Here is a 23,045-nt window from a genome sequence, read left to right as displayed (position 1 = left end):
ACATGGACAGGCCCGCCCAATAAAAGAATGCAAGGAAAGCCGAAAGATAGATGGAACGATGAGATTGTCAGAGTGGCGGGAAAAGACTGGATAAGAAAAGCAAGAGATAGAGACACCTGGAAGAGTATGGAGGAGGCCTTTACTCGAGAAGAGGTCCTTAGAAGATATTTTAACTAACAAAAAACATATATATACTGCATGTTATACATTATTATTATTTTGAATTTTTTATATTTTTAATCGTAAGTTTACAATTTATCGAGATGAAATGCGTTTTAATTATTTACAATTTATTTTAACTTTTTTTTTGGATTTAATAATGCAATACAAACAAAATGTGAACTATTTTTATAATGCAATTATTATTTTTGTTTTGATTAACTTTAAGACTGTGATATAGATATATTATGATTATTTCAATATTTTTAAACGGATTTTAAATAATTTTATACAACAATTTTGCTCATTTATTAAATTAATTATCTTTATTTCACGGTTTATGACCAAAAATAATTTATTATTAGGTATACTTTTTTATTATATTTTATTTTTTATTAAATTTTACAATCTTATTTTTATTCATTCATGACTTCCTAAATGTTGTTATTAAAATTATTTAAATATCTTGACTACTATAAATCAAATATATTTGTTGCTCTAAAAATTAGGTAACCTATTGTTATATAAAATCAGCATAGCATTAAGCATATTTGCAACTTATGATAAAAAAAAAAAAAAAAAAAAAAAAAAAAAAAAAAAAAAAAAAAAAAAAAAAAAAAAAAAAAAAAAAAAAAAAAAAAAAAAAAAAAAAAAAAAATGTATATACTTGTAACTAAATGTGAATCTTTTTAAGGAATAATAAAGGCTATAATAATAATAATAATAACCCCGCGGGGGCAGCTTGTGGCGAGCTGACGGTGAGTGGCGACACCGCGGACCCCTATTCCAGAGGGCACTTTCATCTGGCCCTCGCCTGTGTGCTTGCCTTGACCGGCCGGCCAGAGTGGAGTCGCAAGAGCGGGACCTATGCTCCAGGTTGGAAGTGTAAAATGTCATAACGCCGGCGGCCTGCTGAACGGATTACCGGGATCTGGCACACCGCAGACTCACCTCTCGACAACTTTACAGCCACTCCAAAGTGTTGCCCTGTTGTCGCACTGTGCGTGCGGCCATTGCGGGGCCCACTCAATGAGTTGGCGAGTCACCACCTGTCTTTAACAATATTGAGACTGATTGTCACGGCAGGTGTCCGCTAGTCTCATCCCATAGCCCGATATCCAGTCCATCCAACATTCAAATCAATAGCCTATGACCTTAGTTCCCATCGCAGCACAAAAGTGCTGCACTGCAATAGTCTTTGCACCTGGCGGGGACCATCTCCGGATGTATCATATTGTGCGCTCGGGGATGGTATCCGCCACGTGTATCCCTTGCTTTTAGATTAAATTGTCTTAAAGGGCCTCTGCGCTGTTGGCTTCGGCCCCACGCATGCCTCCCAAAAGTCCGGGACCCCATGGTCCCGAGATCCGGAAAGGACAAACAAATAATAATAATTATTATTTTTTATCGGGCTATTTCGTTCAATCATGACTTTAAAAATGATGGTCACGGTCTTTAAAATATAATGAATTTTAACTTCTTTTTTTATTTTGCTTTATTAAACAAATAGTTTTTCTTAATAAACTGCTTAAGTATTAACATAAATTTCAAGGACATTGGGTGTTGACAGCCCCTTAATTTGTGTATAAAAGCGGTTTTATGACATTTTTTCCACGATTTTAACAAGTCTACAAAATTTTCGGTTTCGACAAAAAACATGTTTCGGTCGGACACTAGTAGTTTTGTTTCAGTTATACCCAAGATTTTTAACCGACTTCAAAAAATTAGGTTACTCAATTCGTCGCTTTTGTACCATAACACGCAAAACGTTGAAGTCTAGTATTAATACGATTAAAGCCCATATAAAGTGTTCCCTTTAGTATTTCTCGCTGGATTATATTATCCAATGAATTCAGTAGTCAGACAGAGGTACTCTTTCAATTGGTTTTTCCTGTACAGCTTTTAACAAAAATGGTCAAAAATGAAATGAATTATTGGGTAATTGTATGAACTGTGATAGCAAATTACAATTTATAAATACAATGAAAAATCAAACAATCAATCAATTCATCTACTCAAAGGTTAACTGGAAGAGATCCCTCAAAGGGATAAGTTCGCTTTTGTACTTCTTACTAATTGTATGTTATTTTTAATATGTCTTTTTGTACAATAAAGATTTTACTACTACTACAATGAAATAGTACAAAAACGTCACCTGACGTAGGATATGAACCCACGACTTCCGTCTAACTATGCTTTCGCTCTTACCAACTGAGCTATTCAGATACTACTTCTTATTATTTCCGTTTTTGCATTATTTCATTGTATTGATAAATTGTGATTTGCAATCAGATAATTCTGCAAAAACTCAAAAATGTATTCCAATTATATATTTTATATTTATTACATTTAAGATTATGGTCAGGGAAAAACTTGAAAAAACGCCTGGAAAACCGGGAAAAGTCAGGGAATTTTGGTTTTAGTAAAGAGTGGTCACCCTGCGCCCTGTATTTATAAACTCGGTTGTCAACATTAAATGATTTTCCCAGTGGACGGTCAGCTCTCCAACCGCGAGTTCGTGGCGGTGATGAAGAACCGCCTCCTCCGAGGCCTGGAGAAGCCCAAGGACACAGGTTTCGTCAAACTGATGCACTCTCTCATCAAGTGCGCTAGGGACACTAAACCCGCCATATTGGATTTTTAAGGTTGTTGATTTGACTTTTTCTAGGCTTAGACGAAACTCGGCCTCTCACTACGGCCATACTTTTTAGGGTTCCGTACTCCAAAGGTAAAATTGGGACCCTATTACTAAGACTCCACTGTCCGTCTGTCTGTCACCAGGCTGTAACTCGAGAACCATGATAATAGACAGTTGAAATTTTCACAGATCTCCGCTTTAACAACAAATACTAAAAACAAAACAAAATAAATATTTAAGTTGAGCTCCCATACAACAAACGTGATTTTTTTCTCGTTTTTTGCGTAATGCCACAGAACCCTTCGTGCGCGAGTCCGTCTTCCACTTCGCCGGTTTTATTATTGATCTTAAACGACAGCTTAAGCAAGAGAAGATTTTTTTTATCGGACTGACTCGTTATTTTCTCGGCCTCGACAATCCTCGGCCGCCTAAACTCCTCTTTAGACGATCCTTTACTTTGCCGGCCTGGGGTGAATATTAATAACAATTATATTATTTAATACCGTAATTAATAATGACGTAAAACAAATGAAGGTTGGCCGGTAAAAACTAATTATAAGGTATTACATCTATCCTTTCAGACAGTTTCTGCTATCTTGCTGGTAAGAGCGACAGGGAAATAACATATAGCTTTCTCTGTCTCTTTGAGCACAAAGTTTCTGGCGACAGGATATATTATTGAAAATTTTATTGATTCTCTTCTCTCCCCATTTTTTTACATTAGTCGCCAGAATTTTGATTGAATCTTACCTACGTATTTAAATAAATAAGTTAGAATTAAAAGCATCTCCTGAGGATTTGAAAAACCTAACACACTTCGTCAAAAATAATTTTAAAAGAGCTACGCTGACGCTATATAAGTTTTATTTGTAAAAGAAACCACGATCTGCAAATAATCTTATCAAGTAATAATTAATAAGAAAACTCATTGTTCATTGGCTACTTACTATTCGCTCCTTAAAACGATAATATAAAGCAAATAAGATGTAGCCAACTAAATTTCGGCTGTATTTATCAAAAGGTACCGTTAACCGGGGTGAATAGAGATGGCTGGTAAATCACATTTTGATTTTATAAGTTTTGTCCCTATTCACCCCAGCCATCCTTACTCACTCGGTGCTTTTTCATATGTAAAGTTACACTTAGTTCATGAAAGTTATTTTCTATTATTATTTTTTAAGTTTTTTCGAGATCTCTTCCAATTCTATTCACTATGGCCATCACAATAACATAAATGTATTTAGTGTAAGAATAAGTTACATTACAAAGAACAATACCATAGATGGCATAGATAACACAGAAAAACTGTAACTTTTTTACTCATGATATAAGGTAGAAGTACTAGTGCTCGACGCTGCACTAGTATTCGACATGGCACTTTATGTCAAAGTGACAAGGATTAAATTTGAATACAGATAAATCTTCGCCGTTCAAATTGAACTTATATTACTTTGACATAAAGTGCCCATGTCGAATACTAGTGCAGCGTCGTGCTCGAGCACTAGTACTTCTACCTTAATAAAATGCGTAGAATTCTTTAAAAAATAATTGAGATTTTTTTTTTATATTTAAACGGTTTTGCATTTGACGTAAGAATTAACCTTTTGACTGCCACGGCCATTTTATTTATCACCCAATATTAATTTCATTTCTAACTATACCATTTGTCGTTTATTATCGACACTGGCGGCCAATGGGTTAATACGTCTTACTATTTTTGGCTGCTCAAATAGAAAATGTAAATTATTGTAACATGTAAAGTGACATTCTATAGAACTTGCTAGCTATGTAAACAAACCGCCGTATTGAAACCGTCACTGAATGATGATTTCAGTATGACGGTTTGTTTACATAGATAGCAAGATCCATAGAATGACATTTTATAGGGTAAATTGCGAAATGATTGGCCCTTTAAAGTATTGGCTTCTGTTGTTTAAGGAAATCCATCACGGCTGCCTTTAAATAATGTTGAAGGGGCCAGTCATTGGTATAGCCACTCACATGCTTTTGGTAACTGTAGCTACCAGCTGTCACCCTTATTTTATTATAATAACGGGTTGGCTTAAAGTAATGAGAATTTTCGTTTGCGGAAATATTAAAAAAAAGACAATAGCTATGGGTTTTCGAAATTTTACAATGACAAACAAGAGCATATTTTAAATTACAAGAAAACATTATATATACAATAAACGTCTCCCACATCCGATTTCTCATAACGGTATTCAAACCCTCTGCGTCATGCTTTGGACAACGTTTTATTAACATTACATAACCGTTTTATTGCCGTTAATTTTAATTATTTCGGCATATTAGCTTGTTATCTATATCATGCCATCATTCACAATTGCTAACTGACTAAAAATTTTCATGAAATCTGCAATTGATTGATATTTTGAGAAAATTGTTTATGTATCATATTTTGGTAAAATGTATGCAATGACGTTTTTAACTGGTTTTAGGCTCTCGCGGAAAAACGACTAAACGTTTCCAACCCTAGAATATCCCCAAGACTTAAATCAATCGAAGAATTTTGGCAAATATTATATACTCTGATATGTATATTGCGATAGTAGGCAAAATATTATAGAATAAAATAAATTTTACCGTGTAATTACAAAACGATCAGTCAGAGAGTACTTGGTAGTTTGTCCAAAGTGAAAAGCAAACGGTCAGAAGCATGTTAAGTAAACTAACACAAGGGAGGCCAATTACTTCATTATTGAATTTGGTTCTAATGTTGGATATTGCATAGTTCTTCAATATAACATCCAGAAATCCATGGCCATTGTCTTTTTGTTTTTATGTCCGAAAACAAAAATTCTCATTACTTTAAGCCAACCCGTTAATAGAGGTCACTGAAAAATATCAAGCATGTGAGTGGTCTGACCATTGCTTGTATCGCGGACAAATGAATTATAAAGCTGCATCCACACCGCAGTTAATCCCGTATAAGGCATAAGGGTGTCAGAAATTATGCAAAATTTAACCCTATCACTTTGAAATAAAGTTCAAAATGAGGTGGGGAAATCTGCCGCTGGACACCTGTATCCCTCGGTGTGTCTATGTAACTCGTTTGTCTATGCTTTTGTAAACTATAATAAGAATAATGTGGAATTTGAAATGAAATAACTTTGTTTTTAATATTGTATAGTTATATTTATGACGATTTTATTATGTTATTATTGATAGATATGTTTATAACACTTTATCTCAGTTAATTTTAAGAGATTTTTTTATGTATAACATGCTCTCTGGTCAATGTAAATATATAAATCACTGCCTTTTATTACAGTGAATATAATAAAATTTGTTTTATAACAAAAGTGAAATTTTTATTTTATTTTAATAACAAAACTTCAGTGAGACACGCCGGTCCGTCACCGTAAACTCAAGCTCCAAATGATACTCCTCGGTACGGAGTGAAACATGTCGAGCGTTTTTCGACTTAAAATACGTGAGTGACCCATTTTCAATATATATTTCTTTTTATTTTCTGTATTTGTGCTATTTTGTATGTTCAGAGCAAAATTTCCTTAGTATTGGCTACGTGCAAGACATTGGGGCTCGCCTGCCAGACGTACAGTCAACTGTAAAAATATAGGTGTACAAATCACCTCAAAAATATGTCGCATAACTCTTATGTCAGTGAATTAAGAACTATGGGACATATTATTGAGTAACTTGTCTACACCCTTATTTTTACAGTTGACTGTAGAAAATTTTGAGTCAGCGAAAGTTCACATACGCCACTTCGTGTCCGATAATCGTTTTTAGTCGTTGATATTTTTGTTGAAAACTGCTGCATCCAATATTTTGCATTAAAAATTTATTTGGTCTTTATATACTCGTAAATATATAAATATATTTGCTCGTTACGGCTATAAAATATATTTGACCCATTTTTCTCTTACAGCAAGAATTTATAGCGACATATGCATATATCATTTCGGGAAGACATTTTATTTGGGAGTAACCATTCCGTTTATTAACGAACCATGAACAAAGTATGTTAGCTGGCCAATATTAGACCTTAACTTGGTGTAATAAAGTATAAAATTGTTTGTCAACTGTGTCAATGGTTCTTGTCCCGCACATTGCGATTTGAGATCGGGCGGTTTTTTTTGCAGACTTTATTCAAAACGCTCTTATTATAAGGCAAGTATTTATATTTATAAAAGAAGCCTTAAATCTCCTTATACTAAAGCTTTTTTTGGTTTGAAAGCATTGACAATCATGCAATTTTAATATCCGTCTAGAGACGTCTAGGTACTTAAAAACATTTATAAAATCAACTTTGATGATATCAAGTTAAAGTTTATTTTCCAATAAACCTGAATTGTTCCTAAGAGTTAGACAAAGTTCTTTTCTACTTTTTAACGCATCCGAAATCGAACGTGTCATCCTAGAAACGTCATTAAAACTTAAAATCTCGCATTAAACGGCATCCCGTAAACCAGGCTTTATTACCTAAAACTAGAGCATCTTTTCCAATAAAAGACAATAAGACCGGCGAGCATTGAACCCAATCTGAACCATTTTGCGAATATCGGACCGCCAGAAAACGTAAATCACTGCTCACACCAGCCGCGCTCGACGCACAAAATAGACGAGTATATTGTCGAATTATCCGATAAAAATCACTGCACGAGCGACGCTGCGCTCAGAACAACCTAGTAAGTATTATCATAATCAAATTTGATTTACACTAGTAAATTCTTGCCAACCGCCCACGGTTTATGCCAATAATTATAGTTCACTTTCGCGCAGGGCTTGGAAGGGTGTACTGCGAAATGCCGATGTACCAGAGACCTCCCTTCTGGCGGGTGCCCCATCAGCGACCGGATCCCGATGACTGCAGGGATTTTGGACAACGGAGACGGGTGAGTTTTTAGTATTTTTATTTGTCGTAGTAGTTAGTGGTTGACGAAATATAATTCGCACCTACCTCTCAAACAAGTTGGATGTTGAATGAATCGGTGCAAATTGTATTTCGTCAACTAAAACCATCAGTGTCATTTTGAAACTGATTACAGCGTATAAATTAAATAGATATAGTTGAAATTATTTAAGCTGACCTGATCACTATGAGAGCTCATAGTTCTACACGGTCAGCTTTAAAAAAATCAGCTATAGGTGTAGTGTCTTTCTGAATTTTCCTGTCTATGGTGTTGGTATTAGTGTTAGAGTATCAAGTTAAAAGTTAAAGCCATGTTGGTAGTATCGAATAGTTTTGTGTTACATTATTTATTGAGTGTTTTATTTGTGCCTCGACATAAATCTATTTAATGCGAAAGAATACCTGACCTACCTACTCGTATATGTCAGATAACACTATTTATTTAAAACTTTATTGCATATGTATATTAAATTACTTTAAAATCGGATAATGCCTAACGCTAAAAGGCTTCAGCCAATTTAGCTTGAATTACACTTTTGCTGCTAGAAAACAGCGAGACAAAGTAACTTTGTCACACGCATGTTGTTGAATTAGTAAGAAGCTTTTTATAATTTATTCAATTATTTGCTTGCCTTATTTTTACCCCAATTTTATTTTTCTGCTGAGGTTGTACCACGCACAGAACCAGAGTTAGTTGCACCTTTTGCTTTTCAAAATTTCGCCTCGCTCGTGGTTCAAAATTTCGTTTACTATCACGGTCCATAGGCAATTCCCTGTAGATTCTGTAAGGAAACGCCAGACGGATTTAGACCGGCAGCTGCCAAATCGTTGCGTTACGTTTCGTTTTAGGTCATGATAATATCTTGTAATATTGATGATTGATACTACATTTATAACCCTGTACAGTCATCAGCACATATATTTTAAACGACGAAGCACGAGAAAAAACAAGGCATCATAATCTCGTTATCGCTGTAATATTGTTACAGGTGTCTGTATTTACCTAACAATGTTTTTTTTATGTACAGTCAGCAGCAGAAGTTGCTAAGTGGGCGAGGTGTTCAAAATTATCTTGTTGACGCGACCTAATTGTTAAGGGTATAAGAGCGTGTCAAGGTAATTGTGAACACCTCGCCCACTTAGCAACTTCTGCTGCTGACTGCTGACTGTAGCTCTTTTATAGGTTTTCTTCATAATCTCTTTAATTAATTAATGCATACTGAGTTTACCGCGAGACGCACACTATTTGGGTATCGAGGGCAGTGAGGAGGTTATTGAATTACGACCGCTCGATTTCGTGTATTTCGTTCATTACTATTTTCTAGGCATCTTAATTTTACTAATAGAATTTAAAACGAGTGTCAATACCACTAGATTCCCAATTTGTATCGCTTGTATTAAGTATTTCAAAAATAGTTATTGCCGTTTTCCAGATATTTTCGAATGACAAAATCTAGCGCTCGAAATTCAAAATATCGGCCCCCAGCTCGGTTCTCCAATGAAAATTTAAGTTTACAGACCTATAGATTGGAATAGTATTTTTGATCCAAAATATTTAACTTCTGTCGTTGGACAATCTGAATTGATTTCTGTTTGGGTTACATGGAATCAAGCATACCTACAGTCAACTTTCTCGCGACGCACTCAAATTTTTCAAACATCTTGTTCTTATAGTTTGAGGGATTTTAGTGGCAGGTACAAATCTGCAAAATAACCGAAAACCAAAACAAATGCAGGACTAGCTCCCGGTTTCATGAATCACATGTTTTGAAGACAAATCGTAGCTGCCAGCGAAGCGTGCTATTTTTCATATTTTGTTTACAAATCCTGTGACGGCGATGTGTGTGTTCTTCTATTTTTATTTTTTTACGTATTTTTGCTATAAATGTAAAATCATACACCTGTGTCAGCGATGATTAAGAGCGCTTTCACAAGAAAAGTCGAAATAATGCAAAATTTATGACTCAAGTCTTATGGGCAGGGATCGGAACCGGTATTGAAATACCTGTTAATGTCGGTCCGAAACCGTTATATTATTTCGTTCATTAAAAAACCGGTTAATTGATGGAACACGAACTAAAAAATTACGTTCTCTCTCCTAACCGGTAAAAATAGGGAACGGAACTTTATGGTTCACAGGGAACGATATAATACCGGTTACTCTTGGCTTTCGGAGACTCTCGGATAAACTCGGTGTCATACGTGAAAGAGATAGCATAGCAATACTTACTCGTTCTATGTCGCTTCGATATTTTCAATATAACCGGTTAATTTTGTTCCACAAAAACGGAAGGCGAACGAATTAGGCATAAATCAGTATCTTATTAGAACGGTTCTTTAACCGTAACCGCAAGCGGAAACGAAATCCTTTTCGTTCCCGGGTGAATGAACGAAACCGGTTTGAAAAATAAAACGGTTTCCGAGCACTGCTTATGGGTTTCCCTCACTATTTGTCCGTCTACTACATTAATGTTTTTTACCCAGTCAACCATTAATAATTCTTGCTTCACCTAAAATTCAGCGGTCGGCAACAAGCGGCCTGCACGCGAACCTCTCACTTGCGGCCCCCTGGCTATTTTGTATGTAATATTGTCAAACAACAATGTCTGATAAAGTCACACTTATTAACAAAAGTGCGGCCCGCGTCAACTTCCCAACTATGTGGCCCTTGGCTGCTAAAAGGTTGCCGACCGCTGACCTAAATCATCAATATAATCTCTAGAACGGTAAATATTCGTTACCAATTTCATCCTCTCACTTTCAAAATCGAAACTGAAATTGGCAATCAATATTGCCCTAGGTTCCCGTAAATCGAACTAGGTCGATCGAGGCAGGGTTGCAGCGGGCGGGGCGCGCTAATTTTGCCACAACACCGCGCTTAGCCGTCGAGAGCGCACCGCGTGCAATCGTGCAAGCCATGGGGCGGCTGCATACGTTCGTGGTGACCTTACGGAGGGAGCACAGGGACACCAACTGGGGCCTCCGGCTGGTCGGCGGCGCGGACCTGGCGACGCCGCTCATTGTCACAAGGGTAAGCCGGTGTAAACAAAGCTGGAGTTGTATACGCGTGGGCTGGAGTGTTTTGATACCGGCCTACGTGTCACCTGTGTGTTGTTTTTGAAGTTTTTTTTTTATCGTTGATCGAATATTTTTGTGTTTTGTGGTAATCCTTGACGCTCCATTTGACCGCCAAAAATTCTATAGCCGTTTAAAAGTATAACGGTGGTAATATCAGATATTTTTCACGATCTTTTAGACAGAGGTGATATTTACGGGCCGGTGATGTAAATCAATGTTGTTATTCTTCATCTACCAATTAGTCTGTGTTATTATGCATTCGCCAAATAGATTTGCTGTTTTAAAAAAAGTGGTATTTCTTAAAAAAATCTTAGATTTGTATGCCCGCAGATTAGGTAAACGGGGTTGTTTTTGACGCGTAGCTATCTATTTTGGTGATACCTATTCTTTATCCCATCGCATCATCAAAACAACTGGATGAAGTTTAATGATTGAAGTGTATATTGATTTCCTAAAACCGAAATTACCTACTTATAGAAAAAGTTTCGCGCTTATCGAAACGCCTCATAAAACAATTTTTAAACAAACACATCAATAAATCATTCTATCTGAAAGTTAAATATCCAGGTTTGTTTTTAAATTGACTCGTTTTCAGTATAAAATATGAAAACGTTTCAAACGAGTTGTCCGACTAGACCATCAACAAATCCAGAGCGATGTCTCTTTTTAACCGATTTATTCTTAGATGGGCGACGCGTTCGACAGCCGTCTTAGACATTGTGAGGCTTGACCCCATTTTGATGGTCTGTATCTCAATCTCACGGAAGTTGGTTTTTAAACTCGCCTAAGAACTCAACCCAAGTGGTACTGAGGTACTTCCTGAACTGATCTTCCTCAGGTGTCATATCCTTAAAGGAAGTCGGCTACCACCAGTCTGGAACTCTTTCTCTATTCGCAGTCTTTCTGCCCAGCGTGACCTAGCGTCTATTACTGTCCAACTCTTAAAGTTATCCATCCAAGTTGTTTATTCCTCTATTATCTTTTTAACAATACTATACTTATTTGTCATGTTTATATACATGTCCAGTAAGCGGTTTTTGTATTCATTATTATAAATACTAATTGATCCATACGAACTGAATCGATCTTTGGATTATGAATAATCTGTTTCTAAATCTATGGCACATCAACCAGATTTTATTGGCTAAAAGAATACTTACACATGGTTTTCCAGGAAGGGCAGGAAGTAGTTAGTCTGGTACTAAATCAAGTTTGTGTATTAAATTCAATTTCACCTTCACAGCCACACAATAATAATTTCTCGCCAACATAGTTTGGTTAATGGTTTTACGAGCTATTATCAAAAGAGGGTCACGTGTTTTCATTGTTGTTGCCAGACGTGTGTGACATGTTTAATGTTATCTTGTGTTGATGTTGTTGCCTTGATGTTAGGATATATGTAGATACTGAACCAGATGAACCATCACAATCATATCACAATGATTGCAGATTTTAACCGACTTCAAAATTTCGGAAGAGGTGGTTCTCAATTCGTTGCAATCTTTTTTTAGCTTTCCCTGGTTTTACGAAGACGTTCGGACCGATTTATTTTGTATTTTGTTTGTTTGAAAGGTAGGTAGGTATACTTTACAGTTGGCCCATTGTCATCTCATCAGGTCGGGATCTCGTAATGAAATCCTGGATAAATCGATATATTGGTTTGGTCATTTTTACACACTTTGGGGTCATGCATTAATTACATCACACGTTTAGGGGGAGGGAGGGGGTCAAGAAAATGTGACATGTTGTGACATGTGGGAGGGGGGAGACACAAACTTTGTGACGTCACTTTAACTTCATCAGTAACCGAAAATTTATTTAAATTATTTTATTCGCTGTACATTTAATTAACAAGTTTTTAAAACGGTAATCGTTTTTATTCGTTTAATTTTCTTTCCTAAGCAGTTTTGGGTTATAAAATTACTAATATTTATATCGTCAAATATTGTGATAAAATATTAATAATACTTAGGTACTTACTTAATTCGATGTGGCGATTTCGTAGAAAAAATTTGACGTCACACTAGGGGGGAGGGGTTTGCCAAATGTGACCAAGTGTGACAAGGAGGGGGGGGAGGGGTAAAAAAACCTATAAATTCGTGTGACGTAATTAATGGATGACCCCTTTTATCTATTGCTTTACTGCCTATACGAGTATATTTGTGAACATAAATTTTATTAGAACCACTTCCCGGTGTCTATTCTGTTGATATTTCCAAATTTTAACTACTCCAGTACTTCCTGGTACAGTGGAGCTTTGATCTAGTGATGTAGCCGTAAGGTAACCAAACTCCTCGACGGAAAAACACAAACACATCGAGTTTCGGCTCATTAGAATGGTCTCCAGAATTACCTACTTGATAGACACTTATTGATTGTTTCTCTCATTATACCTACAGCTGATGAAGACCTATCATAACTTATAGCTTATCAGTAGAATCACTTCACTAAATGTCGCTTTTTCTAGAGGAAACGGTAATTTTTCAGTCACACACACTGAGGCACATAATGACCCGTAAAATAAAATAATAGTAAATAAATATTGGGGACATCCTACCCAGATCGACCTAGCCCCAAACTACGCATAGCTTGATGTATTATGGGTAGTAAGTCATCCCTTTCTCTATTTGTACTCCTATTAGTAAAACTTCCCGTATGTAAAATGTGCCTTTTCAGCAAAAAGCCCTTTCGTGTCTACCCTATGGTCCCTATGTCTTTGAAAAATTTAAATAATTTTGCTATGCAGAGTTCGCTTGGTCCAATTTTATTACATAGAAAAATTAATAACTCATAAAAAATGTATCGGGAAGACTGGCTAGGTATAGGCCCCGTGCATGAACTATAGGGGGCAGCATATGAGCCGGCAGATTTTTGGCGCCAGGCGTAAATGTGTCGTTTATCGTTTTATGCTTCCGATGTTGCCCACATACAAGACGGCAGAAGGCAGAACCTACTATGCACGAGGAAACGTACCGAAGAGAACGGTAGATGCATGGTAGCACGTTGCTTTGAATGTACATTGTGCACATATGTTTCCGATTCAGGCCACAAGATGGCAGACCCTCCAACGCCGTGTGCGTCATACCTACACTTTGTGAATTTAAAAAGTGTACTAATTTAAATACCGCATCTTTTGCATACGATGCTTATGCTCATTCGTTGTTAAACTATGGTGTCATATTGTGGGGCACAGCACGCATGTAAATAAATTATAAATTATTGACGACGATATTTATTAGCGCACTTCCGTATAACATTACATTAAATCCATTAAAGTTATCTGGCGACCTTCAATGCAATAAATCTCCGATAGCCTTGATCTCTTTCTCGTGCTTCTATTAAAATATACATTGCTTCCTCCCCATCTGCTTAGTGAGTCATTGCAATATCGAGACGGTCTGCCGAATGATATTGGAAAGCTAAATAAAAATAAACAGGTTTATTTTTACGGGTGCGTTTTTTGCAACCAAAAACGATATTATAAATTTCAAATGGCATTAAAATTTTACGTATCGAGTAACCGTAGGTTTAAGGTGGTTCGCTTTCCATACAAAATTCAATCAAAGCTCATGAAGTAACTACACACTATTAGTACATACATATTTCCGCATTTATCTTCCTTCGAATATTCGTTAGCGCGAAATTAACAGGAAATAGTACATTTCGATGCTAGTGCGGAAGGTATGTCATTACTCCACGAGTACCGAGATATCTTGCCACGAGCCGCAGGCGAGTGGCAAGACTCGGGACGAGTGAAGAATGACATTTCCGCACGTGTATCGAACGACGTTTTTTAATACAGTTGCGAAAAAATAAGAAAAACATTGTTAATCGTACACTAAACAAAAGTGGTAACAGTGACAGCTCGGTTAGACGTCGTCTTTAAGTATATTATATCTATGGGCGTTTGGCAGCTATTCCGTTCCATTCAGTAAACTTATTAAGAACGGAATTTTCAATATTGAATATTAAAAAATAAACGTCTTATAATGATGAAGAGGTAAGTAATTAAATATGAAATATGTAATATTTTTCGTATTCTTACATTAACGGTAGGTTATTATGCTGATTACGACGTTTAAAGGAAACTAATATTAACACTCATCAATAAGTAGTCGTGAATTGGAACAAGAATAAATTTAAAAAAATTGGAAAAGTAAAAAGCACTAGTTCGAGATAACCAACTTTCCGCACGCTAAACAGCTACGTAAAGTAGCACTTTTTGAGCAACTGTATTAAAAACAATGTTTCATACAGAAATCATGCAAAAATCATAGTTAAATTTTCATCAATTTTACGTATGTGTGTGTCACAAATGTCGTGTACAGATACATTTGCGACGTTGCCATACCATTTCCGACGTTGCCGGGCTGACCACGGAGCGAATTTGGAGTGCCGTCATGTTTAGTGCAATTTTGTTGACACTGACGTTTGACAGGTACTTAATTGACCTAAGCGAGAATAAGTACCCGAAGTTCGTCAGCTTAGCTAAGAACTATCATGGCGTGTTATGCAAACAGTCGCTTTTTTGCTTACAAACGGAAGATTCCCGGTTCGATCCCCAGTCATTGTATGCTGGAACATAACTTTTTGTATTTTTGTTACATCTAAATTTCGTATTGTTTTTTTATTTTTATTTAATTTTTCTTATTATCATAAATCGATTGATTAAGTATGGGCTACACGTATTCGTTTATTTTTGACAAAGAAAATTAGAAATTATACTCTACCTAATCTCTCTTATTTTTACAATCAGGACATCCTCACTGCAATAAAAAAGAAATGTATAAAATTTCCTGTGGTTAAAAATAATGGATTTTTTCTATGAATGAAAAACACAATTATTACTATAGTTGGTTTTTTTAGCATTAGAAATAAGGTAAACAATCTTGACGTGTCTTTTAATTGAAAAACACATTTTAAAAATAAGTTACGCCAAATATGTAACAATTATAAATCAAATACGATCATTTATATTCTTCTGCTTTCATAAGTAATAGTTTTTGATTTTTAAAAGCGTTTTAATCTGTGTGCGTAGCCAAGATGCCAGTCGTTCGCTCCGTAGCGAACGTTAGGGTAATACCTCTCTCTATCACTCTGCCATATTAATGCGACAGACACGGCTGCGCTTCGGTTGCTACGGAGCGTAAACCATTGGCATCTTGGCTAGGCACCCTGGTCATCTGGAAAGCGAAACACATACGGAACGCGTTTCTATTACTCAATACAGTGGCCAGTTGCAGATTCGGTTTTAAAGTTAACTATACCTAAACCTGGGTGCCTAGCCACGATGCAGGCTAGTAGAGTTCTCTTTCACCTTCAGCAGAACCGGGAGATCCAAACCTACCTACTTTTCATCTAATAATCTCAAGAATCAGTGCATGATTCAAACTTTACCGGTCGCCGTGGTAAGACCTAGGATTTACCATATCGGTGTTGGTAAAAGCCCGAAGTAAACCAGTAAGGTTTAACATTTCGGGCTTTTACCGATCGGCATCGGTAAAACCTAGGTTTTACCGGTAAATCCTAGGTTTTGCCGTACTTCGGGCTTTTACAGTAACATATACATAATAATTGCTCGTTTAAAGGTAAGATAACACAAAGGAGAAACAAAAAGAAATTACCTACTTGCACCAGTCTTGAACCCCAATCCTCTTGCACGTATTTCCACGAACATACCGTTACGCTATTGCAACATACTTACGTTGTGTGAAATTGTCTACTACAAGGATCACGGAAACACTGTTTGCATGTGTGAGTAATAGTAGGAAAAAGCGTGACAGCAACACTCCGTCGAATTAAAAAGGTGGTTTTTGCACAATGAAGTATTCAATGTTTATTTTAATAGTTCAATATTTATTTAAAGAGTGCGCGAAACATACTTTTATGTACACAAATACCATGACTATTTCACAAAAAAATAAAACCTGAAATTTTGCAAAAGTGGTGCCATCTAGCGAGAGTTAAGTTTTGAGTAACCTAGGCGAACCACCTTAAGTAGATATATGTAGGTCCTGCAATACAGAGAGGTTCGTAAATCTGAATGGATCAAATGATTAATTAATGAAATTTAAAACAAGTGAAAATTGTGCAGATATAAGAATTCTTACATTGAAATGGTATTGGCAGTTTCTTGTCTCTACAGTATATATGTCGCAGTCAAAAGTGGGAACTGGTCAATAGAACTTTTAACCTACAAAAACAGGCAAAACTGCTTTTGACTGAGCATGTTGGTCAAAAGTAGTTTTACCTGAAAATCATTGGTTAATAGTAATTGTGACTGTTACTATCAGTCAAAAGTACTCGCAGAGATAGGTAGGTTAGGGTTTTTTTTTTTGCTACGCCCAAAAAACGAAACTGTTCTCAGAGATAGGTAGGTTAGGGTTATTTTTTTTTTGCTACGCCCTAAAAACGAAACTGCTGCCAGAAATAGGTATGATTTTCAGGTAAAACTACTTTTGACCAACATGCTCAGTCAAAAACACTGGGTGTACTAAAGGGGCCCACTAATTAACAGTCCGCCGGACGGTATCGGCCTGTCAGTTGTTTGGAACTGTCAACATTTTGTTCTAACTGACAGGCCGATACCGTCCGGTGAACTGTTAATCAGTGGGCCCCTTTATATATTATGCGTAACGCATGCACACAAATCGCAAAATGATATTATTTAGTATTAAAAATCATGAAATATGTGGAAGTACCAAGTGGTGCCGAGACCAGGATCCCCAAATTTAACACAGCCTATAGAACTTAGTTCATAGTTATAAAAATATTATCAGAATCGGTATGATAATGAGTAGGCATGTACCTATAATAACCATGTAAACCGGCATCTTCGAACAGAGTAATACAATACTCTACACACTATCCCCCGCAAAATAAGCTTTTGACCATTTGTATAATCTAAAGCTTTGTTTAGAAATTACTTAACCTGAAAATTAGACGAAGTAGTCGGGATTTTAGAAATCCTTTTAAACATTTTTGTGTTTACGAAAAGCAGCCAGAAATTGTGCGTCAAGCTTACCTCTTAGCACGTCTCTAGACTAGGTCATGCTAAAGTTTACTTCATTTGACGTAAAAGCAATGCGTCATGAGCGCAAACGACATGCGTATCCGCCAGCTGGGGTATGTTAGATCATCAAAGGCCTTCTGCCGTGCACCGTATGTGCATTTGAAAACCGATCAATTGTGCATCTTATTCCAAGACAACAAGGTACAAAATCGAACCAGCTTAAATAAGTATGATAAGCGTGAAGCCTTCGCAGCTACGCAAGTCACAGAGAATTAGCTGAGAATCGCCGTCGAACAGGCGCTGATGGACACGAGTATTTTTATCACGTCCTCGCCATTGACTTGAGGAAGTGTGATGGATTTGCGCAGCTCGGTGTTCGGCCTACTTTCTGTACATCGCTTTGGGACAACCACTTCAGAAACCAGTAACACAGATCTCTTATTAGTTACGGAATTTTTGATTACTTTTATACTGGTTTTCTATCTTGGTTTAGCGATGGGAATTATCGGTGATCCGGCGGTTGTTTTCAATAAAAATGTCGCCGGTTGGAGCGACGCCGGTACGCTTTTAGACTGGCCGCGGTCCAAAGTCGGTGCATACGTCGCTCTCATGTCGCCTAGCTCCAAGGTCGTCGCATGCACTTCTAGCCCTTCGAGGCCCTAACAATATGATAGCTGGTGTAGCTTTCATACGAGTCTCGCAAATGCTATACTATAACCTTGCTTATGCATACAGTCAACCAAATTCAAACTGGGCAGCCTATATGAAGGCAGTGAGACATCTTGTACAAAAACGTGTTGTCGGTTGTCAGAGGTCTAAGACACAAAGAAGAAGACCCGTTCAACACAACTGTACATTTCTTTTGATAGAGCCTTCGGTTTCAATTCAAGAAGCGCTTCATCTCTATTAAAAGTACAAAAGACGTATTTCATTCTAGCTGATTTAGTCTAGTCTATTTGAATGCGTAATAATGCCTTTTGCCTATCGCCAATATTTTGATAATATGTAGGTGTGAAAGGTTGTCCACATTCATGGTTTCTGGTCCTAGTCACAAAGCGCAAATTGTGCTCGAGTCCTATATTCCTCTGTTTTTCCACGGTGACAGGAACTTTCCGAGTAAAATGTTATTGCAAGTGTGTTTCAATCCGTCCATCCAACAGTTCCAACACCTGGCTTTCTGTTTATATCTCTGAGGTGAGCGAACGAAACGACAGAATGTCATGGCCCAACTCTCTCAACCTTCATGTGTGACATAATAAAGTAATGAGCTATTTTCTAGCTTGGTATTTGCTAATTTATTTCGGGCGACAGTATGTCATTTTACACAAAATATTGTGCGTAGTTTCGTTTGAGCTTTCAGCGGGTAAAAAATGGCACAGTTTTTGTTTGTATTACGCTTAGGAAAATTAGGTTATTTGTTTATTATTTCTTATCAGAAGTAACATTTGTTAAGTTATCGTTAGGTATGACGGTGTCCTTTAACCAGCAGTAAATGCCAGTTAGCAAAGATGAGCAGTAGCTAACGAAGGCATAACGATGATGAAAACCATTAAATTTTACTCGACGGTACTGAAATATGATCCGTATTTTCTTAATTTATAGAACGTTACTTGCGGAAATCGCTAGAGTTGTATTTATTATTTTGGCATTCACGAAAGTGATTCCTTGTTTATGTCTGGGCTGGACTGTTAGATCTAATTGAGAACGCCAAAAATCTTAATCTCGCTAAGAAACACATCTGTATTTATAGAAACTGGAAGAGATAAGTATCTGAGGCGCCCACTAGACTTCTATTAAACTACGTATCACGTATGTACTCAAACATAAGATTAGATATCAATAAATGTAATACCATCAGACCAAAACAGAGTCTTAGTATTTTTAGATTAAAGGAATCATCCACATCATTAATTACGATCTTAAGACATTACCGTTCATAAGCAAATCTCTCGTGGTACATATAAGCCTAAATATTTTTTTAGCTTGTAAGATTTTACTATTGTATGTATGTTAGTTTGTAAGGTATGTATCTATGGGCCTTAGTTGCCTGATAATAAATGATATTTGATTTGATTTGATAAGACAATACTTACTTGACTGATAGAAATAAACATAGGTATCTGATATACCTACGCGTATAAGTACCTACTTAATTATATACCTAACATGATAGCGTCAATTCTGATTTTACTTATTTTGTATTTAGCGACAATGTAGGTATAAAGTGTCATTCTATGGAACTTGCTAACTATGTAAACAAAATTAAATATAGTAAATTCATCATTCAGAGACAATTTCAATATGGCGGTTTGTTTACATAGTTAGCAAGTTCCATAAAATGACACTTTAGCTTAGCTCCGATGTTTTTTCTAAAAACGAATAAACCAATATCCCTTTTCAGGTGACCCCAGGCACGCCGGCCGGCAAGGATCTCCTGCGCGGAGACATCATCGCGAAGATCGATGACTACGACGCCCGCGACCTCCGTCACGAGGATGCGCAGAACCTGTTCAAGAATGCGCAGAACCACATCAAACTTGTAGTGCAGAGGTGAGTTGAACTTTTTTAAAGCGTAAGATAAACTTACTGATACAGAATGTGCAAGTTGCGGAGTTTCCAAAAAGTTGGAATAGTTCTCGGAAGTTTCAGAAATGTTTGTCAGGAAATAAAGGAAACTTTAATTTTGGGAATGGGAAATTTCGATCCGCATAGTATGAGACGTTTCTAATATTTTCCCATGGAAATTTCGCAATTTTGGATATTTCCGACGGCACATCAGTACATAAAGGAGTACTAAGACAAATGTCAGGTCAGAACAAATACTTTCCGGTATTCTTTTTATAGCTACGTACCTAATTTCAGAATTCTTAGACCTTGCCTAAATACCTACTATTTTAAATTATCAAAGAATTATAGCGAATACAGGGCGATATTTGGTTTTTCGGTTATCCTGGTCGCGATCCCTGACTAAGACCCCAAGTCTATTTTCTTCGTCTTAGTATTCTTTTTGTCTATGATTGAGAGTTAAAGCTCTATATTGCATTAGCAATGGGTCTCTAAATACAGGGTGGCTAAAAAATAACTGCATTCCCGTTGCCAGGGATGTTTTGGGATTATACTGAACAACTTTTACTGTGGGACCCACCCCGATATCGCGAAAACAAATTTGGCTGTTTCATACATTTTGGCTGGTCCATTTTCTATGGGAGGGTAAATTATTTTCGCGTTTTCGCGGTCCCATTATAAAAGTTGCTCAGTATAATCCGAAAACCTTCCCGGCAACAGGAATGCAGCTATTTTTAGCCACCGTGTATAACTAAAATATGAGGAATGAAGATAACGAGGCTGCTATATGTTGAGTTTTTATTCATTAAGCTTGATCATCAAAGTTGACAGCAATAACTACAAGCTTTGACCCCGGCTGTTTGCAACGCTTCAAACATCGCATAGTTTCCATCAAAACGCGACAAATTGGAAGCCAAGGAATGTGTCACCTTGATCGCACATTCCGGCGTTATTCAAAATAACTGAGGACAGGTTAATTTGCCAGATGGCTGATGTGTGAAGGTGACACTGATTTATCTGAAATTTTAAGATGTGTCGAATTAATATGATAAAGTGAGAGACATTTCCGTTTCGTTCGCTACGGCGCAAACGATTGGCATCTTGACTAGGCCCTCGGGATATCTAAGAGTTCGATTACCGTACTTCAAGTTCAGTTGTCGGTGTCAAAAAAGATAGTGTTCCCATAATAATAAATTAAGAAACAGTGTTTACCAAGAACATGTGACCGCAGGGGTGGCTCCAGTTCGCATCTTTACTCACTACCACCGCGGGCTACGGGCGGCTATGTAGGCAGAGTCCCTACGCCCACCTTCTATCACGAGTTCGCTGAGTAAGCCCTGCATCCTAGGTGTCGTTTGTACCTTCCGGGAAACCTAGGATAAGCTCTATAAACCAGACGTAATATTGAAAGTATTTACTGATATTTGCCCCATTCTAGAAGTCCTTTTACGAATCTATTTTGAACATAGCCGTGGTAAGCATTTTTCAATTTAAACCCGCGCATGATTCTTCTTCAACCTGATCCTGTAAAAGTAATTCTTTAGTTTAATTAAAATCTGTTCGATGTTTAAATAAGTGCTACAAACCTAAACTCTAAACCAACCGTAATATTGAAAATATTTGCTCATGTATTCCCCATAGTTGAAGCCCTTATTCGAATCTATTTTAAACATAATTGGGGTAAGCATTTTTGAATATAAATCCGCAATCGCATGATTCTTCTTTAACCTGGGCCTGTAAAATTAATTAGAATATTTTAGATGGTTTAACAAGTCTTACCAACCAAATACAGGATCTAAAACCAAACATAACACTGAAATTATTTTCTGATGTGATCCCCATAGTAGACTTCCTTATTTGAAAATATTTTGAACATAGACGTGGTAAGCATTTTTATACTTTGCAACCGCATGATACACCTTCAACTTGGACCTGTAAAATTACTTAATTATTAGCTTTATAAAAATTTAGCAGATGTTTAAATAAGTGTTACAGTTGGAATAAAACATGATGTCATGTAAATTGCATTCGCGTTATGTGAGAAACATGCTCCAATGTAAACAGATGCGTCAACCGCGAATATAAATGACATGCTTCTTTAAAATGTTTCTGCTCGTAATCAGTACAAATTGCGAAGACAATTATGTGACACACAACTATTAGCAAAATGTTTTGGATCGTAACGAATGATGCCAAATTACGACAATTTCAGCTTTCTTTATTAGGGAGATTATTATCCAACTAAAATATATCTAAATTGTTTAAATATTCAAACTATTCAAAATAGCACATTTTCTTAAAATGCCTAACGCTATTAGGTATGCTTTAAAATAAACTACACACATTGCTTAAATATGTTTCCACATTTCAGAAGTAGGACATTTAATGTTTACATGTTACCATGTGGCTCTAACAACGCACGTTTGCATGAAATCACATGCCCGCTCAATGCATTTTTGTTTACTTTCAGATATACACACCTATGCTTTAGTTATACCTATTGGAGCGGAATGTAAGCTTGAAGGACCTGCGGTAGTGCAGCCCGAAGATAGCAGGGACTATGGCTATGAGTGTTAGTTTATGGTTTTAATGGGGCCGACCTTACCTCAATGTATTTTTAATGGTTCTTGGTGGCGGCCGCCAGATGAGTGGTTGGTTCGTTATATCCTCCACTTATTTTCACCTTATTCTCACTC

General features: G+C 36.7%; 2 protein-coding genes and 1 long non-coding RNA gene across 10 annotated transcripts in view; 2 read left to right on the top strand and 1 right to left on the bottom strand.

The window, feature by feature from the left end:
- Nucleotides 1–6,103, top strand: part of LOC134666094 (calcium uptake protein 1 homolog, mitochondrial-like) — a 35,919-nt gene extending 29,816 nt beyond the window's left edge. Inside the window, exon 10 of the mRNA XM_063523247.1 lies at nt 2,649–6,103. Coding sequence (XP_063379317.1) covers nt 2,649–2,803 — 155 coding nt within the window. The 3' untranslated portion in view covers nt 2,804–6,103. The remainder of the gene's footprint in view (nt 1–2,648) is intronic.
- A 1,281-nt stretch (nt 6,104–7,384) lies between these two features.
- LOC134666092 (PDZ and LIM domain protein 3) overlaps nt 7,385–23,045 on the top strand; it is a 38,760-nt gene continuing 23,099 nt past the window's right edge. For 4 of the 8 annotated variants that reach the window (XM_063523241.1, XM_063523240.1, XM_063523239.1 and 1 more), the window contains exons 1-4: nt 7,565–7,677; nt 10,495–10,725; nt 20,186–20,334; nt 21,581–21,679. In XM_063523241.1, the coding sequence (XP_063379311.1) occupies nt 7,588–7,677; nt 10,495–10,725; nt 20,186–20,334; nt 21,581–21,679 (569 nt within the window). In that variant the 5' untranslated portion in view covers nt 7,565–7,587. Of the gene's footprint in view, nt 7,471–7,564; nt 7,678–10,494; nt 10,726–20,185; nt 20,335–21,580; nt 21,680–23,045 lie in introns of those variants that run through there. The other 4 variants (XR_010098452.1, XM_063523244.1, XM_063523242.1 and 1 more) reach the window with 4 other exon arrangements.
- LOC134666099 (uncharacterized) lies at nt 21,102–22,810 on the bottom strand. Its single transcript, XR_010098454.1, has 3 exons — nt 21,953–22,810; nt 21,768–21,873; nt 21,102–21,366 (listed from the first exon to the last, which is right to left on the bottom strand). It is a non-coding gene; the product is annotated as an uncharacterized LOC134666099 (long non-coding RNA).

This window comes from Cydia fagiglandana, chromosome 7 (genome assembly GCF_963556715.1).
Source record: "Cydia fagiglandana chromosome 7, ilCydFagi1.1, whole genome shotgun sequence".
Classification (NCBI taxonomy): Eukaryota; Metazoa; Arthropoda; class Insecta; order Lepidoptera; family Tortricidae; genus Cydia; species Cydia fagiglandana.
This window is presented reverse-complemented; position numbering and strand designations above follow the sequence as displayed.